This window comes from Mirounga angustirostris, unplaced genomic scaffold (assembly GCF_029215605.1).
Source record: "Mirounga angustirostris isolate CCGP_5_RB_7025 unplaced genomic scaffold, mMirAng1.0.hap1 SCAF_14, whole genome shotgun sequence".
NCBI classification, from domain to species: domain Eukaryota; kingdom Metazoa; phylum Chordata; class Mammalia; order Carnivora; family Phocidae; genus Mirounga; species Mirounga angustirostris.
In genome coordinates this window covers 62930326-62949171 of record NW_026991722.1, presented here as the reverse complement: position 1 = coordinate 62949171, position 18846 = coordinate 62930326, and the positions used below count along the sequence as shown (strand labels likewise).

At 40.0% G+C, this 18846-nt stretch overlaps 1 protein-coding gene across 3 annotated transcripts in view; it reads right to left on the bottom strand.

Moving 5' to 3' along the window:
* PIEZO2 (piezo type mechanosensitive ion channel component 2) overlaps positions 1 to 18846 on the bottom strand; it is a 503601-nt gene that overhangs the window by 39056 nt on the left and 445699 nt on the right. For all 3 annotated transcript variants that reach the window (XM_064578003.1, XM_064578004.1, XM_064578002.1), the window contains 4 exons: positions 15428 to 15542; positions 10348 to 10407; positions 6890 to 7056; positions 5164 to 5330 (listed from right to left, as the gene is read on the bottom strand). In XM_064578003.1, the coding sequence (XP_064434073.1) occupies positions 5164 to 5330; positions 6890 to 7056; positions 10348 to 10407; positions 15428 to 15542 (509 nt within the window). The remainder of the gene's footprint in view (positions 1 to 5163; positions 5331 to 6889; positions 7057 to 10347; positions 10408 to 15427; positions 15543 to 18846) is intronic.

Genomic DNA, 18846 nt, shown 5'->3' with positions numbered 1-18846 from the left:
AGAGGGAAGCTCAGAAATGACCACAAGGAACTGAATTGTCCACCCTGTTTTCTGAGTGGTATTCAGTTAAGCCAAACTAGATGCCTTGCGTGGAGAAGAGATGCTGGTTTGATATGCAACCGGATATAAACCAACATCCAAGAAAAATAAAAAAAGAAATAAAATGGTACCAACAACAACAACAACAACAAACAACAACAGAGGAAGTCTAGCGACGGCAGGGTCATTTTGTCTGTTAACTTCTCATTTTGTCTAATGACTTTTTTTCTTCTGGATCATGTTTTGGGTCTTGGCAGATGTTATTAGGGCGAGAACCCATTGGCTAAAATCCTCATGTTGCCCCCACGGAGCAAAAATCAGGGAGGGAATGGTGGCGGATTCAGGACTGAAGCCTGCGTGAGCGACTAGAGGAGAAGAAGCAGACACAGTTACGACGTAGGCATCATTTCAGTGCTGACATATGGTTTAACCCAAAGGGGGACGAGCACCCCAAAGAGCCTCTGAAGGAGGCTACTAGAATAAGCATCTTCCACCCCGAGCACCAATGGCCTGGCTCCTGAACGTCTGTATTTAATTTCCTATTTTTAGAGGTGCACCCCCATGGCCTTTTAGGGGTTTGCAGGCAAAAAGATACCGTGTACCCTCCCCTGCGGCCCTTCTCAGATTTTCTGCGTGGGAACCACTGTTGGAATCCTGAAGTCTGACTCATCTTGTTAATGCCTGGGTCCACTGTCGCAGCAGCTGACCCTCACATCCCACACCATCCCACCCAGTTGGGTTCTGTGGAGTGTGACCAATTGGTGGTCCAATCCAGGGCAGTTTTAAGAGTGAAAGGGAAGAGGAGGAGCTTTCTGATAACAGGCCCAGATGACGAGCCTGAAGGGACAGCTGCTGTCACCTCGTTGATCAGCCCGCACTTCGAGCCACCTCGGGGCACACGGCAGCCTCTTAGGTGACATGTTTCAGGGGAGAACCACCTCCTTCATATCTAGGAATGCTCCTTAGACTGTCATCTAAGGTTTCTTGCACAATTTAAAAGAATTTATTTTCTGGGAAAGTAGATGATATCTGATTTCATAAAACAACCATTAAAACAAGTGCCATTTTACAGCTGGATCTGAAGGAAATAGTGACTTTTGCAGTAAGTCAAAGGGAATACAAAGTCATTTGTTGGGCTCTCATCCCATCTGCAGTACGCCCAAAGGTGAAGATGGGTGACAGGGATGCCGGTGCAGGAGTGTGGCCTGTGGGACAGCCCCACCCAGGCAGGGTCTCCGCCCAGGGGGCGGGGCCACACCAAGCATGTGCAGCCCCATGGTGGGCCAGTCTAGACCCTGTCTAATGACACAGGTGTCTCCGAGTGAACTTCCACACTTGGAATCGCTTCTTGGGAAGACTCCTGCCTTTCTAGAAATCAGATGGCTTCTAGTAGACTTTTTTTTTTTTTTAAGATTTTATTTATTTATTCATGAGAGATAGAGAGGCAGAGGCAGAGGGAGAAGCAGGCTCCCCGCGGAGCAGGGAGCCCGATGCGGGACTCGATCCCAAGACCGTGGGATCATGACCTGAGCTGAAGGCAGACGCTTAACCGACTGAGCCACCCAGGCGTCCCTTTAGTAGACTTTAATGTGGACAGATTTCGCCTGCAGATTTGATAGCTTCCTAAGGCAAAAATCTAGAAGTGGAGCTCAGCCATTAAGAAAAGGGCAGGTGTGTTCATTCATTTATTAACGACATAACGAACCCTCTTGTTTCTCCCCTTTCTTTGGGTTGATGTGAAAAGTAAAAGATACATTAGGAACTAATTTTAAAGGTAGTGGTTTTCTACTAGTAAATTCATTGACTGATTGACCACTTCTAAATTTGGGGGGTATTCTAACAGTCTTTGTTAAAAAGCAATCAATGGATTTAAATAACTCCTACCTCATGGTTTTTGATCATGGGTACCGTTCTATATTTGTAACCGTGGGTCCGATTTAAAGGCAGTTACTTGATTTTATTTTATCAGTCTTCTTCTTCCTTTTTTATCCCTCTTACGTTGTGATTTATAATATTAAGTTAATCTCTTAGCTGGGCATGTTGTCAGTTGTTATGCAGTTAAAGGTTCCTAATACAGGAATCAAGTATGTTTATTTTATGGACAACTTATTTTCAGTTCACTCTCTAATACTCTCTTTGATTTGTTTGATTCTGAGTTTGGTTCTTGAGCAGCTATTGTTAAGTCAGGTCAGGAGGCCTGTGAAACCCTTGAAAATTTGTGGGAAAATTTTGTATTTATTTGTACTTATTCCCTTTGGGAGATAGTATATCTCAGCAGTTTTCTCATCTTACCATTCTCCCCCCTTTTTTTTTTCAAAACCAGTTCTTTGGTCATGAATAGCTTATGAAGTAGGTGGATTTGGAAACTCTGTGATCCCCTGTGGACCTTCATACATCCCTGTAATTAGGAAGCAGCGTCTGTCAGCATCTTGAATATCCACTACATTTGGACAAAAGTTTTTTTCACTCAAACAAATCTTGTCTCCCCCTGCCTCTGCGAACACACTTGTACATTTTTGCAAACGTGCTCATGCAGTCTTTATTTATTTTTAAGGGAAGAACTACCCATGAAGTAACTTGGTATAATGTGGGTAAAAATGGATTTTCAGTTTTTGCATAAAAATGAATCAAAGCAAAAATAATTCTGTTTAAATTACTGATCTATATAGAGAAAATTGTTGAAACAAGAACAAATTTAAGAACGTTGGAGTCTTCCAAATAGGACAATTATTTATGGTTTGCAAAAAATAAAAATAAAATATAAACCATAATGATTTTTTGTCTCAATGGAGTCTGCCCAAAGAAAATGAAGCTCCCCTTTCAAAAATGCAGGTTGTGGGGCATTTTCAGGAAGGCACACAAGGGGGCGCTGTCAGAACTTGTCAATCAAGGGACATGACACTAAATTTTCACTTTGTAACTTTGCTTTTACTAATGGTTTTGGAAATTACTGATTAAGAAATGTGGGCATGTTTGGGTGGAGAGAGAATGAGAAACTTTTATTAGCATACCCACTGTTGTAACAATCGCTTATTTTATTCTAGAAATTAAAAGCATCTTGAACAGGATCTCAGTTAGCAAATAAATGTTTTGACCTTGAAAGTCTTGAGAGTTTCTGTCCTCGGTGTCTCTTCTCACAGAAATCTACAATAGCTGAAATATGTCTGTTTCTTTGGAACTGACAAATGAGCAAGGATTATTCCCAAATTAAATCGAAAATATAATGCCTTTTATTATCCCTCAAAGAACTTTAAAAGAATCGCTACCAATTTTGAGGGAGGGGTGGAGGGCAGGAAGGGATATACCCAAGCAGAATTTTATCTGTACAAAAATCACATTTAAATCAATATATGAATACATATGTTTTTTCACAAATAAAAATGAGTTTTGGTCATACATTCTATTTTAAACCTCGGCATTTACTCAATGCAGTGAATATCTTTCCATACCAATAAATATAGATCTGCATCAATAGGTAATTATTGGGTAGCAAGACAACAGGCACAATTGGAGAAGCTCAAATATAGCAATTCAGCAGCAGTGAAACATAGCTCTGCAAGGTAACCTTTTTTTTACCCACCTCTCCCACTTCAGGCTGCAATTTCAACTTGTGGTTATCTGTTTGGGATTTGGTATCAATAAAATAGTCTCAGTTCCCTCCCCTCTCTTGTCCTGTAACATATGCGTTATTTGTGGAGGACAGATATTCCGCCAGGCCTCTGAGGCTCTGCACAGTGTATGACGTGGGACTGCAGGCCATCCAGGCCTTCTAAGACAGGAGGCCTGCAGGCTGTGTCCGCAGCCCTTCCCACGGCAGGAATCCCAATCCCAATCCCAACTCAGTGGGTCTTTCTTCCCAGACTCCAACTACTTAGAGATGATGTATCTTTGTGTGTCTATCTCCCAGTCGAGTTCAGGGCCTGGCATGGAATAGGTGCTTTTAGACATGTTTAATGAAAGCAACAAATGTCCTCAGTGATAACGTTCCTGACCTGTGAAAATGTATACAAGGTGTGATTCGTCTGTCTAGCTAATCACCCCACTGGCATGTCAGCCACTTCCAAAGACACGACTTCCGCTTCAACTCGGAAGCTAGCTCAGTGCAAGCCGCAGCAGCTTTCTAGAACCTGCGGCAGAGAACTGGGGAGGCTTTCCGGGGACAGACAGGAGGAAAGACAGGTCAGGTCTCCAAGCTGGCCTGGAGTGCAGAAGAGGCCACGAGAAGCAACACAGCACGGTGGTTGAGAGACTGGGCTCTGAGCCAAATCATGTGGCTTTGGATCCTGACTCTCTTTCACAGTACTTCCTAGCCGTGTGGCTCTGGGTACGTCACCTAACCTCTCTGCAACTGAACTTCGTGCTCTGTTAAAATGGGGATGATAACATGCATCCTGTAGGGTCTTAGCAGGATACAGTGAGGTAACCCATACACAGTGCATCCTGCTGGCCCATGGCGAGGGCAGGGCCCCTGTAATGAGACAATGCTCATGATCACATGGGCCAGGGAAGATGGAAGCTGATAGACTCGCTTCTTGAATTTTTATCATGGATCACAAAGTAACAATTCTGAAAGGAGAAGATCAAAGATAGTAACAGATGGTAGAAGATTCTAGCATAGAAAACACTCTGTGGGGCAGCATTTTTTTCAGAGGAATTAAAGATGCGGCCCTTGACACAAATAGTCATTTTGTGATCGGGAAGGCTCATTCTGACTTGCCTCCAGCTTGAAAGTCTCTGTCCTGTGCCCGCGAGTCATACTGGTATTTCTAATATGGTCTTTTTTTTTTTTTTTTTTCTTTAAGTAGCGTGGAGCCCAACATGGGGCTCAACAGGGCTCAAACTCACAGCCCTGAGATGGAGACTTGTGGGATTAAGAGTTGGACACTTAACTGACTGAGCCCCCCAGGTACCCCTCTAATAGCCTATCACTGATACCTGATTTTATCTGGCTCAGTCGAGGGGAGGACAGTATTCCTTTTGCTTTGTTGCATGCAGGGAGGTCCCCTGAAGGGGGTGGGGATCCATGTACGTTTTTGATTAACTTTCACCTCACACATTCATGTCTCATATTGCTGAAGCCCAGCTTTTCACCTTGGTCAAACCATTGTTTAGAACGGGAAGTACCTGGAGATACTGTCATGTGAATCTAAGCTATCCATCCTGTGGGCTGGCTGTGCACCGGAAGCAACGCCAGGACGGTCATCAATGGTATCCAGTCCAGACTCTCTGGAAAGGTTCATGATGTGGTTCTGGTAGTACATGTGGATGCTCTCCCGAGTGGGAACGTTGCCCTGTGGAGGGGAGACATTGCCACAGTCCTTACTTGCCCGTGCAGCCACCTGGCATTTCTCAATACCGAGAACTCTCAGTCGGCATGCCCACCTTGCGCAAAGATTAAAACAAAGCTAGTCGAGGTGGGGATTGATGGTAACTCATTGCATTAATGGCACCCAATATCACTGGGTAAGGCTTCCAAGAAATCCCTTCTTGGTTATGGGTGAAAATAGTCAAAAGACACAAACTTCCAGTTATAAAATACGTAAGTCCCGGGGATGTCATGGACAGCATGGTGACTGTACGGCATGTGACCAGAACTTAGTAGTTCCCATCACAAGAAAAAAAAATTGGAACAATGTGTGGTGATGGATGTTAAGTCGACTGACTGATCATTTTGCAATATATACAAATATGGAATCATTATATTGTACATCTGAAACTAATATGTTACAGATCAATTATATCACAATAAAAATAAGATAAAAACTTTAAAAATCAAATCCTTTCTTATATGTAGATAATCTGGCTAAGTGATAGTAACTTTTTCAGAAACAAACTATTAGTTTTAAATACTATCTATAAACTGTATATGACTATGTTTTATTGTTCTGCATATATCTTAATTTTTCTTCTGAGAAGTTTCAGATCAAACTTCCCAGACTAAACAACATAATCCATCAAGAGACAGCAGAGTCGCCATCAAAAGGAATGAGATCTTGCCATTTGCAACGACGTGGATGGAACTGGAAGGTATTATGTTGAGTGAAATAAGTCAAATAGAGAAAGACATGTATCATATGATCTCACTGATATGAGGAATGCTTAATTGCAGGAAACAAACTGAGTGTTGCTGGAGTGGGGGTTGGGGTGGGAGGGATGGGGTGGCTGGGTGATAGACATTGGGGAGGGTATGTGCTCTGGTAAGCACTGTGAATTGTGCAAGACTGTTGAATCTCAGATCTGTACCTCTGAAACAAATAATGCAATATATGTTAAGGAAAAAAAAAAAGAAGAAGAAGGTAGCGGGAGGGGGAAGAATGAAGCGGGGGAAATCAGAGGGGGAGAGGAACCATGAGAGACGATGGACTCTGAAAAACAAACTGAGGGTTCTAGAGGGGAGGAGGGTGGGAGGATGGGTTAGCCTGGTGGTGGGTATTGAGGAGGGCACATTCTGCATGGAGCACTGGGTGTTATGCACAAACAATGAATCATGGAACACTTCATCTAAAACTAATGATGTAATGTATGGGGATTAACATAAGAATAAAAAAAAATTAAAAAAAAAAAGACAGCAGAGTCTGTGCACCTGCAAACTGGTGAGGGGAAGGAACAGAATGAATAAGCTGGCCACTCTCTCAGGACTCGTGTGTGCGTGTGTGCGCATACAGTGTCTGGTTATTTTAATTCTGTGCATGGAACAGATTTAAATATACAGGAAAACAGAGGGGCTATGTAAAGACTGTCCGAAGGACAGACTATAGATTTTGTGTTATCCTATTTGGAGCTCTGGACATTGACTTTTAAAATCTTTAGAATGTGGGAAGAAGAAAAAGAATTGTACCAACAGTGTTACCTTTTTAATTTCTCTGGTCAGCATGCATCTTTCAATTCTCAGAACTGTAGATATATCAATGTGCTCCCTTGAAATGGAGTTAAGCCAAGTTGTGAAACTATCCACTGTTGCCAGAAACAGAACCCAGGTGAATTTCAAAATATTAAATATCCTCTTGATGATATTATCTAGGAAGAAGGAAAGTGACAAGATTTCAAAGGAGCCAAATGCCATCAGCCGTTTTGCTGTTTTGTGCAGCACGGTGATATTTTACCAAAGGCAGACCTGGTTTCAGACCTGCATACCTCTACGGAGTGACGCCGTGACACTCAGCGTGATGGGGGGCGGGGAGGAGGACGGGCAGAATAGGAAGCCATGGGTGGGTCTTTCCACACATGCACTGGCAGCATCAAAGCCAAACTGGGATAGAATTTTTATCCTGTGGTCAAAACATCAGTCAGAATAGGTCCATATACAGATCATAGGTCTGATAAAGAGTAGAGACAGAAACAGTCTGTCTGTCTAGGAAACCAGATCCTTTAATGCTTTTCCTATAAATTTCTTCTTTTCTTAAGTCATGATTATTTTTTGGAAACAATTCTATTGATTCAGTAAGACTTTTGATGCTTGGCACTGCAGCTGCCTTTCAGTTAAGTCACCTGCCAGCTCTTGTGTAAAGAGCTCAGTACGTACACAAGGAGCACGCTGGTACGACTGAGTTATCGTCATCATTCCTATTTCACCTACTGAGCTGTGCCAACTACAGAATTCTGCACATGGGATCGATCCTGTCCAGACCAACAGACACTGTGAGATTCCTGATGTTCTTGGGTTGTCTTCCCCAGCAGCAGCTGTGATGTGGGGAGCCCGGCCAAGCTACCAAGCATGATAGGCTCTGCTCAGACGGCCACTGTGTCCGGGACATCATCTGGGTGCAGACGCGTGCCTCTCTTGCACCCTCAGGGAATCCTCAAGAGCTCCCTGCTCATCCTTAAGTTTGGAGGAGGTTCCACACTCGTGACCTAACTTATTTTAGGTCAGAATCAAAATAAAAGAAGAAAGATGGCATCTTAACTGTCCGTCTTACCCCTCCATTCCCGTAAGCCAATGGTTTCTCAACTGGTACATACGGAATGCTTCAAGCCACCAAATTTTGATCCATGTGAATTTTTTAATTGGGTATTTGAAAAATTTTGTCTTATTAGCAATTTCAAACACTGACTGCAGTAAAACGAATACTTAGTGAACATCACAATGAATTAAAAACTGCCTTAGTGTTTATTAACGAAACCCTAAAACACCACCACCACTACCACCACCAAGAAAAACAACTGGTATCCCTCAACCTTCCCGCAACCAAAGCACCACAGTCTGACTCCGAATTTAATTTTGTAATAAGGGGAAAAAAGTTATTTGTGAATTGGGTTGCCCAGGAGGAAGGCAGAATTTCTCGCAGGGAAAGGTTTGCTCTTTTCCAAAGGAGAAGCATCGAAGGGAAGTTTATCTATGGACGGCGTGGCCTCAGGACAGAGTCCAGGTGGGCGAGGTAGAGACAAGGAAGAGTTGAACAGTTCTACCTACTGAAGGAACAGGAATCTTGGAGCTGCCAGCTGGTACCTGGGGAGGAAAGTGGGAATGATCTAAGGAGCCAGGCCCCAGAGGCACCAGCTGGGGAGAGACCCACTGAGGCAGGAGTGGCGATCACTGACTTTCCCGTAGAAGCTGTTGCCTACCTCTGCCGTCACTGCCCTCCACCCGCGCTATCCCCCAAAGCCTCTGTAAAATGCCATCACACCTAACACTGTTCCGTGAGGCGTACTTTAGGAAGGAAATGAGAGTATCGTCTGTTGAGCAAAGAAGCCCAGGAAGGGGCCAGCTGCCACATGAAGCTGAAGGGAGGGAGGTCCTGCAGGTTCCACAGAAGAGCCACTCTGAGCCAGAGGCGGCCAGGGGCACCTATGTCGCTCTTGCCCCTCCCCCCGCAACCCGTTTTGGGCTTAATCTGAGCAAGGTGCTATTTCCCTCAGTGCTTTAGGTGGACTCTCCAGCTCCGTTGTGTAGACATAAAAAGAAAGTCTGAGCTTGAAGGACTTGGAAGTTACACCTATTAATAAACTTTAGTAGCATCTCACATTTTGGACAATTTATTTTTTTTCTCATATTCACAGTGAGGTGGTGATGATACATATGATTATTTCACAGTTTTGCGGAGCACAGTCCTGATGGCAAGACTAAAATTGCCATCTTGGAGACACGAATAACACACACTTTCTTAACTTGAGTGATCACAAACTAACATGGGAAGTTGCATTTTTAATTTTTATTTATTTCTTGGCCAGAGAGGCAGTAAGGCAGAGTGATGAAGGGCACACACTCTGGATTTAGACTTTTTTGGGTTTAAATCCCAATTCTACCCCTTAGTGGTTGTGTAGACTTGGAAAATTTACCTAATCTTTCTCTGCCTCAGTTTCTTATCTGTTCGATAAGGGCGAGGGTTTTTGAGGTAAACAGGGAAGATGCCTAAAGCTCTTGGAGAAGTGCCCGGCAGCGATGTGTGATCTCAAGTGCTAGCTGCCTTTATTGTATGTAGCTCTGCAGCAATAATAGAACATCTGTTTCCACATATGTGTGAGTCAAATACTCTGGAAATGGGGGTTCAAGTTTAAGAATTGTGCCAAAGGCGTGTTAGACAGCCTTGGGGAAGTCTCATTTGGGGCCAGCTGATGGCATCCTTGGAAGTGTCCGTGTCCACAGTAACAGCGCCTGAAAATCTGGCCTGCTGAGAAATAATGTACCCAGGAGTTCCAACCCTGTGACATGGAGGAAATGGCATGTTTATGGAATTAGAGAGGCATTTGAGTTCATTTCATTTGGAAGCTTTTTTTTTTCCTTCATGGAAAAATCTTCCTCCCAGTCACATGCTAGGTGAAGCCCAAACGACACTATGACTGAGCTAGGAGTTAGAAAACATGGATTCAGCCCCTGACTCTGTCGCTTAGTAGCTGTAGAGTCCTGAGCAAACTCACTGGGGATTGGTGCTCCCTTCAGTCAAGTGAGGACTTTGGCCTAAGCTTCTAGAGTACCTCTCATTTCCCCCACTGTACTTACCTCTCATTTAACTCCTTCTTTCTCTGTCCTTTAAAATTAATTGCCAATATTTTTTGTGCTTTTATTTTGGTGGCTTCCACGGGACATTTATAATTTGCTCCCCCAAATCCCTTTTCATGGGTATTTGGGTAAGATAATTTGCAAACTGACTCTAATCCAACATTTAATCCAACAGAGTAAGCGTCAGATCTACTTTAAGGATTCACTTGGAAATTTCACTAGAGATGAGATTTCAAGGGACACTGATTATTTAGTCAAAGTCCAGAAACAGTATTTGACGAATTATCTTTAGGCAGCCTTCCATGACATACCTTCTGGGAAAGCAACATTTTCAAATTTCCCCCAGCTCATATTTGTCTTTGTGTGGTTACCTGGTCCATCAGATTTCTTTTTGACTGGTTCCTCCTCTCGGTCTTCCCACTCCACAGGACCTGCCGAGTGTGTTCAATAAACATGAGTTAGATCCTTTTAGGGTAAATTAAATGTCAACACTACTCTTCTGGACTAAAAGGAATTCTGTAATTAAATCTAGAATATTCTGCCTAATTTAAGAGTTCACGGGGAAAAGTTGTAAGAATTCATGGCTCTCAGATTCTCTTTACTCCGGAGTAAGAATCACGTTTAACTGGGGATAAGTGAATTATGATGCACGGGCTAAATCTTACCAGCTTCCTATTGTTAAATGGCCTACGAGTTCAACACAGTTTTTATATTTTTGATAGTTGAAAAAAATCTTAAAAAGAGCAATATTTTGGGCATGTGAAAACGATATGAAATTCAGATTTTAATGAACAGAGCCACACCCATTTGTTTACACATTGTGGCTACTTTCCCCCAATCCTGGCAGACACGAGTTGCCACAGAGATTTATGGCCTGCCAAACTTAAACATTTACTATCTGGCCCATTACAGAAAGAGTGTGTTGACTCCTGATACATAACATGACATTTTAATTTTGAATACCTTGAGGTGATGTTACATATTTTAGTGTGTCACCCCATAGAATAACATTATATAGGGCTCCACTTTATGTTTTAGCCTCTTATTTCAGGCTAAGGATGTCAGATCTAGCAAATGGAAATATGGGACACCCAGTTAAATTTGAATTTATGAAAAAAAATTAACCTTTTTAGTTTAAGTCCCATACAGTATGTCCACATTATACTTAGCCTAAAAAATTATTTGTTGTTTATCTAAAAATTCAACTGTTACTATATCTGGTAGTACTAAGACCATTCATGAACTGACTTCAATTAACCTTTCCAAACGTATTTTCTACCATGCTGTTTTCCATCACATCTCGTCTTTACCAACTAAGCTGACCTGCTCTTTACTTTTCATACACAGCTTTTCTTTCTTTTGCCAGAATGATGTCAGGCCCTATTAAAGCACTTTTTCATGAAGCACCTCATTCCTTTATACTCTTAGCTGTAAGTCCTCCTTTCTCTTGGGCCCACGCTATTTTGTCTATGTTTATTTTTAAAATGGAACTCTGCAGTCTCTACATCATTAGGGATTTTTTTCCCTATACTTGTGCATCCCCATTTGTCAAGAGAGAAAGGTCGGGAGTCAGGATGCCTGCATGAATTCCAGACCCATTGGATGGCTCTGTGACCTTAGGCCAGTTCCTTCCCTCTCTGGAATCTCATTTCCTCAAAGGATCAAATGAGTTATAGCCTAGAAACACTTATTATGGCTCCGGGCACTTCAGGAGGGCAGAATAGATGTGCTTCATCTGTCTGGTAGTAATCTGGAAGGGACAAGCCCTTCTACCAAAGAAGAAGGGGCTAGATAAATATTAAAGGAATAAATAAACATCTATTTTCGTCCTAACACCTTTTAATTATTGCTGTCTCTGATCTGAAGGTAAGCATCTGCACATGGACTCATCTTCATGAAACAGAGTAATGAGATATTTACAAGATGACTAAAAACACATTTTTAGAGCTCATCAGAAAATTTTGTAAGAACAAATGTCTGAGGATAGTAAATATAAGTTGGGGGAAAATAAAGGGGATGGTGAGGGGGCACTTGCAACACCGAATATTAAAACTAACTCGATAGCCACTGAACTCAAAAATAGATGACACTGGCCCAGAGCTAGACAGTAGGATAGTGGACCAGAGTCCAGAGTCCAGAAACAGGCCAAAGAATAAATGGGAGCTGAATATTGACAAAAGTAGCATTTAAATTCACTAGAAAAAAGGGGAATAATTTAATAAACAGGGATAGCATAATTGCTAAGTTAGATCTCTACTTCACAGAATAATAAAAATTCAAAATATAAATAAAATTGGGAGGAAATAAAGGAGAATAATATCTGGGGGAAAGACTTTCTTAAGCAACAAGGAAACCCTGAAACTGCAAAAAGAATCGAGACCTCTTTGACATCAGAAAAAATTAAAAATTGTTTAGATAACATAGATCAAAACTAAATCAAAAGATAAACACTGCATGGGTAAAAAATACTTGTAACACATGAGAAAAGGATAATATCCACAATATATAAATATTCCCTAAATCAATAAGGACAAACAACCCAACAGGATGATATTATGGAAAATGATAAAAATGTTTAAATCTCAGATTTGGAAGTACAGAATACCATGAAAATATGAAATAAAAAATGCTCAGTCTCATTAGTTAGGAAAATTCAGATGAAAATAAAAGCCATCTGTCATCCCTTTGAAAGACAAACAATAAAAAAAAAAAATAACATTCTGTAGGATAAGGCTACAGGGAAATGGATACTCCTGTACCTTATACCTAGGAGTGTGAATTTCTAAAACCTTTTGGGAAAATATATACTAAAGTAAAGAAAATCACATCCCCTTATTCAGAAATCCCACTTTTGATAATCTATTCTGTGGAAAGTCTGTGTTCTTCCTGACTTTTCGCTTTGCATTTAAATACACACATATGTATGTATGACTGTATGCATTTTTGTGTGAGGCTATCTATGATAGCATTATTCATTGTGGAAGCAAACTTAATGTCCATTAGTGATGGGATAGTTGAATAAATTATGCATATCCATATTGTAGATGATTTTGCAGCCATTAAAAAAGGATGATATAGTTTTATAAATACTTAATTGGAGAAATGTTCATGACACATTGCTAATGAACATACCAGAGTGATCTGTATAGCATGAACTCATTTTTGAAAATAAACAAAGGAAATGGTGCCTGCACACATTTACATACCCACATGAGTAAGGAGTGGAAATGAACACCACACATGGTGAGGACTTGGCACCTGTGGGGATGGGTTTCCACAGCAGATTATCACATCTACCTCTTGACTGTTTGACTTGTTACATTGGCTGTGTCTTCATTTTGTCTTTTGAACCAATAAAGTAAAATAAAATTAAAGCTACCAGGAGGCAGCAGGGAGCCGAATGGTCAAAGAGGAGAGAGAGTTTGTAGCTGGAATTCCATTAGTAATTATGCTTCCTTTTCTTTGATTTTTGAAGACATTTTTAATTTCACACAAAAAATCTATGTCTATTTTCTTTGTAAAGAATCAAAATATAACAGATAAGCCTAAAGTTCCCTAAAATCAACCACCTAATCTCAGTCTCTCCACAGAAGAGTCTCCTCTCCTACTCCTCTCCCAGAAGTAACCACTGTTATTAATTGCTAAGTATTCTTCCTGATCTTTCTCTTGCATTTATACACTATTATATGCGTCCATTAAAAATGCAAAATCCTGTCTTGAGGAACATTGTTGGCTTCCACGGTTTCATAAATGGTTTTAAAATGTGCATGCCATTTGCAACATAATACTTTTCATTTAACAATATGTCAAGTTCAAAGTACCATCGATCCTTGAACAACACAGGTTTGAACTGTGCAGTTCCACTTATACTCTGGTAATTTTTTTATAAATACAATGCAGTTCTGCAAATATATTTTGTCTTTCTTATGATTTTCTTGATAGCCTTTTTTTCTCTAGCTTACTTCATTGTTAGAATACAGTATATAATACACATAACATACAAAATATGTATTAATCAACTATGTTATTGGTAAGGCTTCTGGTCATTAGCAGCCTATTAGTAGTTAAATTTTGGGGGAACCAAAAGTTATACAAGGTTGACTGTGTGGGGGTCAGTGCCCCAACCCCGACATTGTTCAACTGTAATCCATCTCATTTTTTAAACTACTGAATAGAATTATAAGTTTTTGTTTGTATTCGTAGTCATGGGTCTTGTGCACATGTGCAAATATTGCTTCAAGTTAAGCCACACATCTAGAAGTGGGACTGATCTGTAGTAGGATATGTACATTCAATATTTTTTTAAAAATTTTATTTTTTTAAGATTTTTTAAATTTTTATTTATTTGTCAGAGAGAGAGAGAGAGAGAGCACAAGCAGGGGGAGCAGCAGAGGGAGAGGGAGAAGCGGACTTCCCACTGAGCAGGGAGTCCAACATGGGGTTCAATCCCAGGACCCTGGGATCATAACCTGAGCAGAAGGCAGACGCTTACCAACTGAGCCACCCAGGTGCCCCAACAATTTTTTAGATTTCCACACATTGCTCTTCAAAGCTGATGCACTACTTTACTACACCATTTATAGCGTTGTATGGGTTATAACTCAAACAAACACTTATCTTCCCACTAGCTCCGAACAGTGATATTAACAAATGTTTGGGCTTTTGCCAATCTGATAGGTAAAAAAACAAACAAGGAAAACAGTATGTCAAACTATTGTTGTGTTTTTTGCATTTGTAGTGAAGCTGAGCTTCTTTTGGCTATTTCTGTTTCCTGGTCTACGGATTATTTTTCATATCTATTCAGCTATTAGGTTAAATTTTTCTTTTACTACTCTTTAGGAGTTCTTAGTATATCCAGAATACTAATCTTTAGTCTGATATACATAATGAAAATATTTTTTCTGAGTGCCCCACTTTCACTTTCTTTTGGTGTATAGTTGTAGCTTAGAATTTTCCCTGTCTTCAGAAATGTGTTCCTATTGTATGTTTTCAAAGGTAATGTTGAAGATGCCATTGGTACTTACATTCCATTTTTGGCTCCTGATACTGTTTAAGTGTGTTTTTCCTTTTCTTCTTAATCAGATTTCCAAAAGTTTATCCATCCTACTAGTTTTTTCTAAGATCAGCTTTTCACTTAATGATAGATCTTGTTTTTTTTTTTTCTGTGACTTGACATCTGTTTAAAAAATGAATTTTTTCCTTCTACTTTCTTAGGATTTATCTTGCTCCTCTCCCTCTTCTCATTTTATAAAATGTATCTTAATTTAAATTCATGTTTTTACTTATTCCAGGGGTCAGACATGAGCAATGATGGACAAGTAGAACTCTGTGCACTCCTTAGAATATGAGAATGATGTTCCTCCAAAGCTTTTGTCCTTTGTAGCTCCCTGTTGTAGCTCAGGGCCACAGAAACAGAGCACTGGTGGGACCCTGCATTCACACAACACTTACCCTCCCCAGATCCTTTTCTCCTTCTTTTCTGTTCTTCTCTTGCAGACCTTTTTTTCTCTTTGCGTCTCTGTCGGAGTGCTGTTTTAGGGTCAGTGATCCAGGCTTGATAAACAAACTGAAGGGGGAAAGTTCAATTATTTTCTGGCTTTTTAATAATTTGAATGAAAATAAAAGGGACCAACACCAAGCTTCCTGACTCTGGAAATATATTATATATATATATTATATATATATATTTTTCTCCCAGCACAAACTAAATCTCCGGCTCCCATCTCCCTCAGTATCCTGAGTTGACCTGTGCTATTTCCATTATCATGAAATAAAATATGAAAACAGACATTGGAGGAATAGATTTCATTTGGTATCACAATCATGAGATACTTTGGGTAACCACCATTCCTCCCAAGTCCCCATGTACCACTACCACTTGTGAGAGTTACTGATTCTTTCGTATCACACACAATAGGAATAAGCTGGGCGCCTTGCTAAGTGTCACTGGAGTAGTTTTCTTCCCTTGCAAATAAACTTTGAATCAAAAACAAGACATCATTTATGCATTTATTTTGGTAAAATAGTTTTGCACATTTGATACTCTCCTTTGTGAAAAACAGCTATGACCAACAACTTGAGAAAGGGTTTTATAGATTGATTAGTATTTGGAGAGGAAAAAACAATGTGATATTAAGGTTAAGGAGTTATTCCAGAATGTTACGGAAGGAATACTGTGGTGCTTTTGGTTGTCTTTTGTCATTTTTATTCAAGACCTGAAAATGGTTACATTAATATAATAAAACCGATAACCACCATAGAGCAACTTTCAACAGCCCGCCCACCAACAGTCTCCCAAGTCATGCAGAAGGAACCAAAAGAAAACCTCGATCCACAGTCAGCCATCTGTAATCATGAAGCCAAGCAGGCATGCTCCTCATGCACCCACAAACACACCTGGGTCTCAGGGAAGCTGGGTTTTCTATTACGATAATAAAGTTAAAGGAATGCTTTGTGGGGACGCTTTGTAAACCCAGACACTTTCACTGTATTCTGTGTTATTTTCAGATTTCTGAAATCTTTGAAAAACACAGGGTAAGCAAACCACTGGCATGGTGATGTCAGGTAAAGTAAAGAGGGATCCAACTTTTCAATGTATGGAAATGTAAAGGTCATAGGTGACTAAGGAAGAACATTTCTTTTTTCACTAGTAGAAATCTGAATCTATGGGCAATTAACACGAATGGAACATCAGTACTATTTCCGAAAAATAAACCCAGGAGGCAAAAATCATCCTATTTTATGCCAAAAAAGTCTTTTGAAAAATGAAAAGATTAACTGACTCTGGAAGAAGGACCAAATGAAGGAATTCATGGTAGATGTGTACTAAACATGTTAATTGGGAACCCCATCAAGAATATCTTTGCTATGTACGTAAATTCCCTTGCTTATTAAACCTGCCACTCACCAAAAAGAATAGCTTTGAGGTTTAGTACATTAATAAGCAAAGTTGCTTCAGCAAAATATTGATTCTTTTACAAAAATCTGAACTGCTAAATGCAAGAAATTTTCAGGTTTAAGAGCAACATACGATGACAATTCCTTTAAAGAAAAGGTTATGACAATATTGCTTTTAGATAATGCCAGAATCCCCAAAATAGAAAATAAAAAAGTAACTCAGGATTTGTGAATGTATTAGGTGTGTAAGTTGGAGGAATTCTTTTGTTCTGGAGGAAAATGGGGAGGGAGGGTGAGAAGGAGAGAGAGAAGGGGCATTTAGGACAGAATTGTAGAACTCTTGAAGAAGGGTGAGTGCCATTATTAAAAGGAAATTCCTGGTTCTAGCTATGATCCCTAAATGATTAAGCTCATCAGTGCTTTCTCACTGAGATGAGAATTCACATAATTCATACAAGGGGAAACAAGAGAGGGGGAGACAATCTTATGAGGAGTCCCTATTTGTAGGTAAATTATCTTACTATTAATGTTTAGAACGACAAACCCTGTATAGTGCCAGGAATATTTGATAAGGGGTCAGTCTAACTGTTTTAGGAAATGATGATAACAAAGTATGAGGAAAGATCCCAATTCTTACTGAGTCAAGAAATAAAAGTTTCTTATGGGAACTTCTCAGTTCTCACATTGTAGCTATAACCACTACCCAAGTTCATGGGACACGCATACCACTAACCAAGTAGAAGAAAATACATGAAAATGTCCATAAATGACCTTTGGTTTCTTCAAACTGCCACTACTAGTCTGTATTCTTAAGAGAAGATAGCTTATCTTAAATTTTTATTTATTTATTTATTTATTTATTTATTTATTCATTCATTCATTTATTTATTTATTTACTTCATCTTAAGTTTTATCTTAAGTCCGATCATGTGATTTTATCTTAAGTTTTATCATTTATGTTGGGGGAAATGAGGTTCATTTTACTGAAAATGTACTATGCAAAAAGCATTTAATTTTTAAAACAGGAGAGAACTTTACTGAAGTGGATGGAGATTTTTCACTGAAATTGGTAAAATTTAATAAACTGTCCTTTAATTCATGTGTGACCCAGGATTTTATGTTTCTGTAAGAAGTTTTTTGTTTGTTTCTGTTTTTGTTTTCTTATTTTATATATATATATATACCAAAGAAATATATCCCCAAATATTCTTTTTTTTTTTTTTCTAGAGAGGGAGTTGGGGGGCAGAGGGATAGAGGGAAAGGGAGAGAGAGAATCTTAAGCAGGCTCCATGCCCAGTGTGGAGCCTGACGTGGGGCTTGAACTCACAACCCTGAGATTGTGACCTGAGCCTGAGCCAAAGTCAAGAGTCAGAGGCTTAACCGATGCACGCAGGTTCTCCTCTGTTTTTATTTTTAAAGTAAGATGGAGGATAATTATGTTGCAATTTTTCATATAAATTCTTAAATATGAATGGAGAGACTTATATGGTAGTCATAAAGGGGAAAAGAAAAAAGAATCCTAAGTGAACACGTTGAATATTAAACTAATAATCAGAATCTTGGCATTTAAAAAATGGGAAGAACCTGGAAGTTCAGAACCCCCCTACTCAACATGGACCAGCGGCTGTCTTTCCTCTGGGGGGCTCAAGAGAAATACAGAATTATAAGTGCCATAGGCAGGACCTGCGTAATTTACATAACCTGCATTTAAATAAGATCCCAGGTGAAACGGGAGAAGTGCTGGCCTCCCTCACTACCCAAACATCTGCTTAACACATGCGCATAAAGACCTGAGAGTTTAAGTGCCTGCCCCAGATTACGTCAACAGAACCAGCTTTCTATAAAGTACACGAATAGTAATTCATTATTTATGATTTTCAGTAATGAGTGACTACAGCATATGCAGCTGGATAATTTCTGCTGTGCACTGGATTAATTGACAAATAGCTTTCTCACAGTTCATTCCACACTCT